The sequence below is a fragment of the Mus pahari genome, chromosome 7 (assembly GCF_900095145.1).
Source record: "Mus pahari chromosome 7, PAHARI_EIJ_v1.1, whole genome shotgun sequence".
In the NCBI taxonomy this organism is placed as follows: Eukaryota; Metazoa; Chordata; class Mammalia; order Rodentia; family Muridae; genus Mus; species Mus pahari.
Window position 1 is genome coordinate 65313474 of NC_034596.1, and position 12097 is coordinate 65325570.

A 12097-nucleotide genomic window follows, 5' to 3' on the forward strand; every position below is an offset into this window, starting at 1 on the left:
TGAACTCTGGACCTTTGGAAGAGCAGTCGGGTGCTCTTACCCACTGAGCCATCTCACCAGCCCCCCCTTTAATTTTCTTAACTTTAATTCTTCCATATTTATATTATTTGCCAATGTATTTCCTGAGAAATTTCCTTAATTTTATATTCTAAATTTTCAACTTGAACTATTCATATTCTAAAAGTTTTTTTTTTTTTTTCCCAAGACAGGGACAGGGTTTCTCTGTGTAGCCCTGGCTGTCCTCGAACTCAGAAATCCACCTGCCTCTGCCTCCTAAGTGGTGGGATTAAAGGTGTGCACCACCACTGCCCAGCCTTAAAGTTCTTGAAGTGTCTGCTCACGAGTCACGACCATGCCTCCATCTTCCTGTAATCTTCCAACGGTTCTGTTGTCCCACCAGCTTGTTTCCTCAAGAGCTCTCTCCCCCCCTCGCCTTCTCTGCAACTCTCACTGACTGCTCATTTTTCACAGCATGGGACAGAAGAATGACTGCAAGCTCTGGCACAGCACAGCTCCCATTTTTACTGTAATGTTCTCTAGGCACACAGCTTGTGAGCAGGAGGCCTTGGGCACCAGGACCTTTCTTAGATCTTTTCACTTTCTCAAGTCTGAGGCTTGCCCTCCCGCCATCTGTTGTGTGTGGCACTCCTCCTGAGAGGACCCATTTAACACATCCCATGTAAACAGCCAATGTGCATTCTATTTGACTATTGGGGGTGTGTGCACAGGCACACACTCATTGGGGTCAGGTGCAACATTGTGGAGTCAATTCTTTCTCCCTTCATCTTCACATGGGTGGGTTCTGGGGACCAAAGTTAGGTAGCAGTCAGGTTTGAATGGCAAGAACCTCTATCCTGTGAGCATCTTGCTGCCCGACCCCAATATGTGCACTTTAAAGAACAAATACTTTATAGTTCATTTGCGTAACATTTTATTACTTGTATATTGCATAGTGAAAAGAGCAGAGTCGGAGGACTCTTGGTCTGGCTCAAGAACTAACCAGGATGTAACGTGTAAGTTGTTTAACTTTGTTAAAGTCTAATTTCCTCCTTTGGAAAGTGGAGATGATAACATGTACTGTATAAAACTGCTAAAGATGAGATAGGTACATTGTTTTCCTGTCAAGTATCCGGTCAGACTACTTCTATAGTTTGCTACTCTTAGCTCCTGTGTTCATTACCTCAATGCTAACTGATCTTAATAAATGCATTAAGACAGCTGGTACCAATAAAATGCATCAATTCTGAATACTAAGAATTGTAAAATAAAAACAAACTAAAAGACAGCCCTGTCCTTTTTTAATTTTAGTATACTGGCTTTTTAAAAAATATAAAAAAAACATCATTTATCTATACTATCCCATCAGAAATTCCAATTTCACTTAAAGTGTTTTTTTTTTTCCTTAAACCTACTCACAATGAATACCTATGTATGCGAAAACCCCAAGATTACACGTGCAATTACTTTGCAGTTTCCCCCTTGGCATAATAACATAAGTAAAATACATAATATGGGCAGTTAAATACTTTTTTCCCAAACATTAGGGGTCATGATATATATGAAGATTAATTTCTTATGATTATCCCTAATGTAAAAAAACAAAATCACAGGTATATTATACTGCTTGTCAAAAATCCGGTAGTCACACCTGGACATTACACATCCCTGCTGAGGTTTTGTGTCCACCATCAGTATTTCTGCACGAGCCCTTACAACCATCTGGAGGTGAAAACCAATTCATGTTAAGGCAACCCTGTATGAAACTGTGTCATAAAATATTCTGTTAAAATGAAACTGCATGTGCTAGACCCCCCAACACACCGCCAGGAACCCCTAAAGCACTACTCTGTGAAGGTAAACAACGTTTTCACACATTATAAACAATTTCAGCTGCTCTGCAACCTTCCTTTGCTAAAAGTTAGAAACATTACACCACTCCAGCAAGAGATTAATAAATAAGGATTAAATATTCTATCTTACAAAAACATACAGAACAGCCAATGTCAAAGTGAAAGGCTTGTTCAATAACGTCTTATCAAATTATGTTCACTAAGAAGGAGTAAGACATGGTACAAAATGATGTAATGCTCAGTAAACTCCCTCTCAAGATAATCATATGAGTTATTTAAAAACACCATGGCACCTTGTTACAAACATTTTTTTTTTTTTAAAGGACTGTGTTTCTCGGAACTAGAGGACTATTTGTCTCATAGCTTTTATTAAGCAAACTTGATATAACCACCACACAGTGGCAAGAGATTGACTAGCTGTTTCCAGCTACAGAAAATACTGAATTCTATCCTAATGTACAGTTCATTTGATATAAAACCCACAACAATTAAAGCAAGTTACACTGCAGTCTGTACTGAATTCCCTTAAAACACTCTTGTTTTCAATGGAACGTGTTCATTCATCTTCTTGTCACTTGGAATTCATCTCTGTTGCTCAGTAACTGTTTTCATGTCCAGCCAGGATGTAGAGATTGCTGTGTGCTGTAGGGTTTTCTGTCGGCCGACTTTCCAAAACAACAACCCTAAAAGAAACCAAGGAAAAGCTTAAGTATTCACATGGTGTCCCCCACAGCCAGTAGTACCAGCTGTTTCCACAGACTTACATGAAATTCAGAGACACAGCCAAAGTCATTATCGTGTTCCATAACTTCAAGCACAGCTGAACAAAGTTGTTTTATATAAAGTATTGTCACAGTTGGGGATAGTTCTCACCTTATTCCCACTGAACCCAAATATGCTTACTCAGTTATGCCAACAACAGCTGTGACAAATGTCTCAGGCGTCTATACCAAGAGAACAAGGGCTAGAGAATCAACAGAACCCTAGGAGGACCTGTGAACTGCGCACAGGTTCTTTGAAAACAAATGGTTTAAGACAAAGAATAAAGTGCTGCCTGCCCCACCTCTCCCTTTTCCCAGGAGTAAAGACAGGGAGAGCTTCAGAGGACTGAAAGCGGAGGGGGCGGGGGGAGGGAATCAAGAGCTACTCCACAGCATTTGAATTATGAGGAGAGGTTTAAGAATAGAATAAGATTTAATCCACACAAAGAAGGAAGTCTAGAGGGCAAATGGAAGAGACAGTTCACACATACTGAGTATTTTTTGTGTGAATTTTATGCAATAAAAACATACCTTATGCACTGTGGAAATGTAGAAGGAAAAAATAAAATTACCTGTCTGCCCAGAGTTAACTACTACTATTAATAAATAATATAAGCAGGCAATGGGGCTTCTGAGGAGCCCAACTACCTAAGTTTTATTCTTGGGACCCACGTAGTAGAAAGAACCAGTTCTTGTAAGCTGTCCTCTGATCTCCACATGTGTGCACACACAGACACACTACAATGTTAAAAAAATGAGAAAGAAAACAAAATACAAAAACATGTGCATATATAAAGAACCAAGGGGATGCCTAAACAAGAAGATGAGCCAAAGGTCTTAGTTCAGAAGTGAAATTTTAGAGCAAATTGTGACTGAATAACGAGACATTACAAAGGACAGTCAGGCAAGGAGAAGAGTCCGGGCAAAGGGGAGGAGAGAAAAGCATCAGCCACGAGGTGTTATGTTCTACCACCATAATCCTCAGAGTTACAGAGCCACGCCTCAATGGCCAGCCCTTCAGCAGTGGAGTTGACGCTCCAGTTCCTGCTGCCTCCTCCTGGTTTCTGGTCACAGTTCTTACTGTCATGCCCGTGGGTTGCCGTTCTCCTTCACTGAGGTAACCGACCACCATTTTTCAGAAACTCCTTCCTCCTTATAGCCTTCCTTCACAGAGTCATTAGCTCCATTCTCCCATTCCTTCTTCACGTGCCTATGCTCTCCAGATGAGGTGAGCTTTTTATGACACAAAACTAACATCTGATGGTTTATGTATAATACTTATTAGAAAGAAACACACCAGGAAGACAGAGTGGGAATTAAGGGATGCGAAGTCTTGTTCTGGTCAAATGGGGTGAGCACTCCTATCTACACGTGTGGCCTTGGCTGAATGCAACTGTCCCTCAAAGCACGATTCTCACCCTGAAAGGACTGGTAACCTAGCAAACTAAGTATTACTCACTCTCTCAAGACAATCATCTCTCTTAAGTTGATGAGGCATCTAAGAATTCTGATTGTAACCCGACACGGGCTTAAGTTTAGCCAAATGTTTGATCGTTGCTTTCACATAATTAAATTAATACAACCAACCTGTCTGATCCGAGCAGGCGGAAAACTCTGGTCTCATCTGAAATTTCCTGGGTAACCTGTGGATGAAAATAACCACCAGTAACACTGTGGCCCTGGTATTCCTTACACAGTAATTTAGCAGTCACTTAAATCTAGCAATGAAAGGGGATACTTTTTCAAAGATATAATTCCCCAAATCAAATATATTTCAGTAAGTTTGTTTTTTGACTGTCAGTAGAAATGGGCCAGTATTTACAGAGCATCTAGTCTGGGTCAGCTGCTTTCTGTAAGAACTCTGTGTGATATGCATTTGAATTCTTTTCTTGTTGGGGCTCTCCCCTAACCCCCACCCCAGGCCAGAGAAGTTAAAAGTTACAAGAAGGTCATGTAAGCCTTCCCTGCCAGTGAGGTGCTGTGGGGCACCCTGTTGTTCTTCCCCAGTGCCCAGGGTCATTCAGTGTTAGATGACATTTGCTGCTTTCTGCGGTCTTCAGAGCTGCACCACCAGGCACAAGCACTTCCCAAAGAGTGGGGTCTGTGGTGCAGCCTCTATCCAAAATGGACAGCCACTGTGCGCCAGACTCCACCTCCCTCTTCTGTAATGGACTTGCCGCTAGGGTGTGGTCAGCATCAATCACTGCTGCTTCCTACTTGACTGACCCCTGCTGCACAGTAGACAGCTGCCCACTTACATGGATTTGCTTTTGATGTTCCCCTCTTTCTATTTTTATGTGTCTTATTACATCACTTGTTTTCTAGAATCTATTCCTAGATAAAGTACCTCCACTTGGGTTGTTATCTTGATCAGGTTCTTGGGGAACTCAAATTAACATTGCTATGATTAGTGTAAAAAGTCTGTAAACTGGAACTTGTCGTCTGGAAAGACATAATGAAAGTCAATCTGCAAACAATTTAGACGCCGTATACTCCAGGGGACTAAGTTTTATGGTATGAAGTTGAAATGCTCTAATTACTGTGGAATGTTAGTTTATGGCAGAGCTTAGACTTCAACTAGGTGTATGTCAAAGGATGAGAATATCATCAGAAAGGCAGATGTGCAGAGAGTAAAGTGAGATGTGTTACAAGCAGACAGCGACGTGGCTGGGCATGTTGGTTAGCAGAAAGCCCCTTCCTTGCATGCCTGAGACCCTGGGTTTGAGTTTCCCAAAGATGGAAAGGACACAGTGCAGAGCATGAGAAGAGCTAGCACACTCAGTGTGCTGGCCGTGAGCATGGACTCGAGGGAAAGCCTATCTTGAACACAAAACAACAGAACAATTAGCCTCGTGGCAGTGAGCAGGACTACAGATTTCACTAAGTACAGGGACCTGGTGACATTTAGTGACCTAGGTCAGTAAAAAAACCAATGATCGCTGGTTTATTATGTCTTTTTCTTAGAAGTATAAGTATTTATTAAAATATAAATAAGGGTAGAGATAAGCTAAATTCAAAAGCAAGAAGGAAGATTCCACTTTCAGGCAGTTCCATGGGTTTATGAGCCTCTGGTGTAGAAGAATCTGACAACTGGGAAATGATTCCATGAGGGTTGTCCCTCAGGGAGGGAGCCAGACTCTCCTCCCTGCATAAAGGCACCCTGATCATCTTGGCTTAAAGTTATGCTTGAAGATCTTCCAACCTGGGCTCTGCCATGTAACTAGTCACGTGCCTACTTCAGTGGATCACTTTGAGCCTTAAATGTGCTAATATTTGCAAACTGCCATAATAGGTCTTCTATATTATTTATAACAATAGTGGACATGAAAAATATTCACTAAATTTTGAAAAATGAAGTGATGTTAGCAATTATATTTTACAAATTACAAAATAAAGGAATGAGGTTGTGCAAACATTTAGGAGTTCCTCATGGCTACTGGGAATTTAAAACCAAAGTACCAAAGTGAACATACAGGAAGAGAGAACACAGATGCGCATTCTGCCAAGTTAAGGCAACAAGGCACTAAGCAAAGCCATGTGCATGACTCAGAGAGGACAGGGAAAAATGAACAGGTCACCATTAAAACTCTAGTGTAGGAGTGAATGGAGGTAAGTGGTGCAGACTCACCTCATCTGACTTGAAGCTTTTGCCCTGCATCCCGTGTTTCCAGAAAGCCAACACGCTGTCTTGAAGGCACACTGAGGAAGACGAGGGGACATGTAATGGGAGCACAACAGACTTCCCCAGACTGGTTTGGGTTTTGCCTTTTTTTTTTAAATGAAAGATTTACTTTTATTCCTTTTAATTGTGTACATGTTTGTGTGTGTGGTATGGTGTGTGTGCATGCAAGTGCCTGCAGAGGCCAGAGGCAAGGGATCCCCTGGAACTGGAGGGTACAGACCTGAAAGGGACGCTGGGAAACTCGGCTGCAGCCTGTGCTCTGCAGCACTGAGCCGTCTTCCTGCGCCTCCCTAACTCTCTAACCAATGATAATGTAAGGCTTTTCAAGTGCTTGGGGCAAAATTCCACTGTCTAGACCATTACTGCTCAACATTTTTGTGACTAAGGAGTGTCTAAGCTCAAGTAATTTACTGAGACAGTTTCAAAGCCTCGAAGATGCGTGCTGTAGACATTTCTCCAACTCGGGCTGACTTGATAAGCTGAGTACTGGCTGCTGACTTCTCTTCCGTATGCTGTGACTTCTGTTTTAAGTGATTGAAACAGTAAAAACATGCAGTGGGTTTCTGGATGTAAAAGAAGTTATTCAAGTAGTTATCAAGCAGGTAACTTTTATGTTCATATTTTCATATTATAAAATTAATTTTAGAAAATAAACCCACTTCATAATCAAAACTTAATCACGTTGAATATTATGACCTCAGTCAGTTGCTAAATAAGTATCTTAGTATTTTACTGACTATTCTTGCAACTAGAATTAGAAAACAACAAACATAAACAAACATAATCGTGGAAAAGATTCAACATTTCTTTTCCCTTGTGCTAGGGAGCAAATCGAGGGAGGGTCTGTGCGTGCCAGACAGGCACAGGATCCATGCTGCTCACTGGGATACTAAGGACATGGTCAGTGCGTGAGTGTCTGGGACACAACACAACTCAGCCTAAGAGAGACAGAAGCATTTGTCAGTGACAGATCGCCTATTTCCCTAGATGTGACAAACGAGGGATCCAGGTATTGTCTTGTTTTTGAGACATGATTTAAAGGGCCTCTGAGAGGAGCCTTGTCACCATTTTAAGGTTTACTGAAATGAAGTGGCGGCCATCTAGGAGGAGACTTCTGTCCAACAGTAAAAATTCTCCAGACAGTGGGGCACATGTGACATCAGTACATCTCAGCTAAGAGACTGACATGTCGTATGCAGTGTTTACCAGGGACAGAAGAAACAAGCTTCCGAAGTCCCTCTCTCTGACTCTTCAGATAGCTTAGGGTTTCTGCCCCAGTGAGTTAGGTGCTTTTCTATCATCTGTTACACAAGGGCACAACGTATTTTATTCATTTTGGTGTTAGGGTAGTGTCTGGAGTCCTCATGTACTATCACTGAGCAAGCTATGACCTGTGCCCCTTACCCACTGTGCTACAAGAAAATTCTAGTTTAATATGAGAAGCTCAGGTTAGAATAAAAAACAAAAACAGAACAAAAACTCCCAAACCAAAATAAATAAATAAATAAAAATCCAGAATGTTTTTTAACTAGTCAGAGACATTTTAAAAAGCCATATACAGGTAATTATATAATATACAATAAATATTTGGATCTATCATATTTTTTCCTCACAATCTCTATTCTCCTGGGGGAAAATGCTGACATACCAGCAAAAAAAGATGGAAGTGGAAATCCCACTGTTGTTTGGGTTGGTCTCACTAGCAGTCTGGCTTGGAGCTTGCTCTGTAGACCAGGCTGGCTTGAAACCTTGAACTCACAGGGAACCAATTACCTCTGCTAACCAAGTGCTGGGGTGTAAAAGCCTGCACACCACCACACCCAATCCTATAATGCTTTAAAAAAATATTGAGCATATTTAAAAACCAATACCCAGGGACAGGACCATTATCAATGTGAATTACATGTATGAAACTGATAAAATAATAATAAAAAAAATGTAATTAGTTGAAAACTTAGAAAGCAGTGGCCACATGCACGGCCTAGCTGGTTAGTGACAGTGTTTCTCTCGGCAGAGCTACGAGTCAGCTGCTGCTTGACACACCCCAGGGTGAGCACCATCAGAGCCACCAGCTATCCAAGGTCAGCCACACAAGAGGACTTACCCACAGACTCAATGCGGAAGTCAAAACTCAGCTCAGATGCCAGCTTCTTACTGGACTTCAGCTTTCCTTGTAGATTTACAATTTTTACAAATTCTTAAAAGAAATTTAAAAAAAGGTCAAGACTGGAAATGAAAATTTCTTAAAACAAATATAATGGGTTTTATATGGATATCAAATAATATTCTTAATAAGGTTCAAAGATTTATCTTGGTTTGGGTATGCCCAGTAACAAATCATCATTAGTATGATTTAAAAGACACAGTTACAGTGCCCTTTTTCAATAAGTGGGACTTTGCTATTTTTAAAATTACAGAGCATAACTGAATATCTTCATTTTTTTAAAAAAGTGGCTACTTTGATGTTTGAATATTTAGCCACAAGTTCTGATTTCTCCCTCACAAATCTCACTGTATTTATCAAGTAGCACTTGAAGCAATTCTGCCTGGCCATAGGAGCCCAGTGACTCGGGGGCCATGGGCCCATGCTCCCCATGGCAGTAAGGTGGGGACAAGCGCATGGCAGCCTCTTTCCCTCTGCTCCCCCTGCTTTCTCATTCTCACATTAGCTTGAGGAGACTTAAAAAAAACAAAAAAACAAAAAACCAATAACTTCAATTTTCAGCGCTCACTCCCACAGTCTGAGATTATAAGCCTGTCTCCACCGCTGTCTACCAAAGCCAACTTATAAATCACAGAGCTGGGAACATAGTTTTCAAAAGTATGTCTTTAAAAACAGAAATCGGTTTCTTCAGGAAGCAGGGAGTCTTGTTAACTAATGTGTTCTTAAGACTGTTACGATATATAACACGGACATGAAAACTGAGACGAAGGTCTTCCTTTGATGATTCATAGACTTGCAGGGTTTAGCAGGAAGGCCTTAGCCTTCTGGGATTCTTGTCATGCTTATGTGTTATGCTAATAGCACACTTTGTATCTCTTAGGATTAAAAAAAAAAAAAAACTATGCAGTTTCCTTATAGATAACTTTGTAACACTTCTACCTGACAGGTGTTCAGAGTCAAGTCCCTCACCAAGGGATGGCAAGGGGTAAAGCCCTTGCAGCCTTTGGGTTACTCAGCTGTGCTGTTACATGATCTTATACATACAGGTGGTTTGGCCACTAAAAGCAAGCTGTACAGCCATGTTCCAAATATAATTCCAAGACTGGGTACAGTCTATCCTAGAACACTTACTGCAGAAAAGAAGATGGGTTTTGAGAACTGGAGTGCCTCCACTGCAAAATCAAAGTAACACGCCTGCTAAGCTGTGTTTCCTGCCTTCCCTGCTCACACGGCAATCTGCTCCCATCAGTAACATGTCTCCTGCGTAACAGATTGGGAACCTGAGTGCTTCAGACATGTTAAGCGACTCTGTGACCTCCTACTCTCATAATTACACAGAGAGGGGACAGTTTATACAGAGATTCCAGTGCAAATGTCTCCATGTGAGTCAAATGTAAAACAAAAGGACAGCACCTAGGGAGAGCAAGCAGCTCAGCCTCTTGCTTAGACAATACAACCAGGTCACTTAAGGAGAAAGGGCCTGAATAACAGAATAACTTCACTAAAGGGGTTGCTTTATCAAGTAGTACGTTCAAAATAAACTTCAAAATAATACTTACTGTCTAAACACACCAAAACAGTATCTCTCTCCAACTGCGTCACATGAATGGAATCCAGCTGTTGGCTGCCTAAGTGGGGAAAGGTTACAGTTAACAACATACTTCAGTGAAGCAGGGCTTAGAAACCAACAAAATTTGATTCTTGCTGTGATTTACTCTTTGAAATATGGTGAAAGCTGCATCGTGTCATGCTATTGAAAACAAAACAAAACAAAACAAATCAACAACAACAAAGAAGTATGTACCTCAGTTTAGGAGAACAGATGTCAGCTCGGCTCTGACATGGACACCCGAGCTAAAATGCAGTACTGCCCTCATTACTACTTTTGTTTTAGAAAGGTGGGCTATCATGATGATGTGATAAGGGCAGACACACAATGGTTAGATTTTGTTCTGCACTCACAAGAGATGGAATCTGTCAAGTCCAAAGGAAACTTCACTTTTCCAAACCCCAAAGCCAGTCCAAATATCCAGAAATGAGCTTAACCTGTATACATATAGGAGGATTTCTGGCAGTTAGATAGAAGCCAGAATTTCTCAGGAACTTGTGAAAAGGAGCCATTTCCTGTCCCTCTGGCAAAGGGACATATGGCTACCTGTGGTGTGTGTGAGCACATTAAAGCTGACCTCCAGGCCCCTTCATTACCCAAGTTCCTGTTACACATTTCAGAGTCCGTGCTGGCATCCCAGCCCTCCCCCCCACCTCCCCGACACACCCTCCTGCTCTTGGACTTCCCTCCCTGTAGCTACTCATTCTCTTTATAACCCTGCTATTCCTGATGTGCTTCTCTGTAGGTGGCCTCTATTTTCTACCCCCTGCTAATCTCCCATCTCTTGCAGATAGCCCTGGCCCTGTCTAGTCTGCTGGCATAGTCAGCCGATTTCTTTCTCTCTCTGCTCTGGACTCTCCCAGATTTCCTCTCTTACATCTGCAATAAAAAGTTCCCCTTTAACCATACCATGGGGCAGTCATGTCATCCGTTTCTACAGCAGGCACACGGTCCCTTAAAGACACATCACTGAGCAGCACAGTAGACAACCAATGATGCATCTTTCAGGTAACACACCAGATGTCATTTTTCTCAGCTAATCTACGTTCATTCACTCACTCAACAAATAGCAAGAAGTGAGCATGTTGAGGGCTACCCTGGGTGTCAGGGATCATGCAGTAATGAGTCACAATCTGCAAAGGAAGGACTCCTAGAACAGAGCTCCTTTCAAGGCTACAGCGTTGCCAGCTAAAGGCTCTTGGCTCAACAACGAACATATCTGGGGTTGGATTAACGATTACTTGTGCAAAAAAGCCTAATGAGGACGAAAGCTGGACTGAAAGGGGCCTTGTCCCAGTCCACGGGCGAACTCATGATAGCCTCAGGGGCCTGGCTTACTCAGGAAGTACTTATGGGACTGTTTTTATTTTAGCTGGGACAATGTTAAAGGTGGATATAATGTGACACTTGAGGCACTAGACCACATCAAAATCTCAAAAACCAACTCAAATTCTGAGATTCGAAAGAGGACTCAATCCACCTCTAGCATATAGAAGTGTAACCTCCCACACACCATCCTGAAGGAGGAGGGTATGCATCGCTATGGCTAACTATGCAACAATTGCCATGCTGGACTATGGGGTAAATATCATTTGGGTTTGTGTTGTTCTTATTTTCAATTCTTCTGGAGACAGGCTTTGACTATACAGCGCTGCCTGCTCTTGCCTCCAGAATGCTCGAGCTAAAGGCATGTACCACCACCATGCCTGGCCTAAGCACGGCCTTAATAAACGGATGCACAGCCGCTTATTGTGGTGCTGGCCTAACCAAGAATCATTTGCATTTCGGCTGTTTCCTCTGGTGACAGGAACTTTACCCCTTCTGTTAGCTTCATAGGAGGCACACAGCCAACTGCAGACGCCATGAAGACCACAGAGGAGGGTGAGGAACAGCTGCAAGCAGCTTTCTTCTTTTCCCTTACTGGGAATTACAGCTTGGTCCACACAGCAGGTATTCACAGTTCAGGGCTTGCAAGCTTGTTAAATTTTCCATAAATTTGTGAGCTATACAATATCAGGCTTGTTGTCTGAA

At 42.0% G+C, this 12097-nt stretch overlaps 1 protein-coding gene across 2 annotated transcripts in view; it reads right to left on the bottom strand.

Annotated features, from left to right (window-relative positions):
* Window positions 1-914: 914 nt before the first annotated feature.
* Window positions 915-12097, bottom strand: part of Map4k5 (mitogen-activated protein kinase kinase kinase kinase 5) — an 85004-nt gene continuing 73821 nt past the window's right edge. For both annotated transcript variants that reach the window (XM_021202107.1, XM_029540938.1), the window contains 5 exons: window positions 10017-10085; window positions 8398-8490; window positions 6240-6310; window positions 4199-4254; window positions 915-2533 (listed from right to left, as the gene is read on the bottom strand). In XM_021202107.1, coding sequence (XP_021057766.1) covers window positions 2446-2533; window positions 4199-4254; window positions 6240-6310; window positions 8398-8490; window positions 10017-10085 — 377 coding nt within the window. In that variant the 3' untranslated portion in view covers window positions 915-2445. The remainder of the gene's footprint in view (window positions 2534-4198; window positions 4255-6239; window positions 6311-8397; window positions 8491-10016; window positions 10086-12097) is intronic.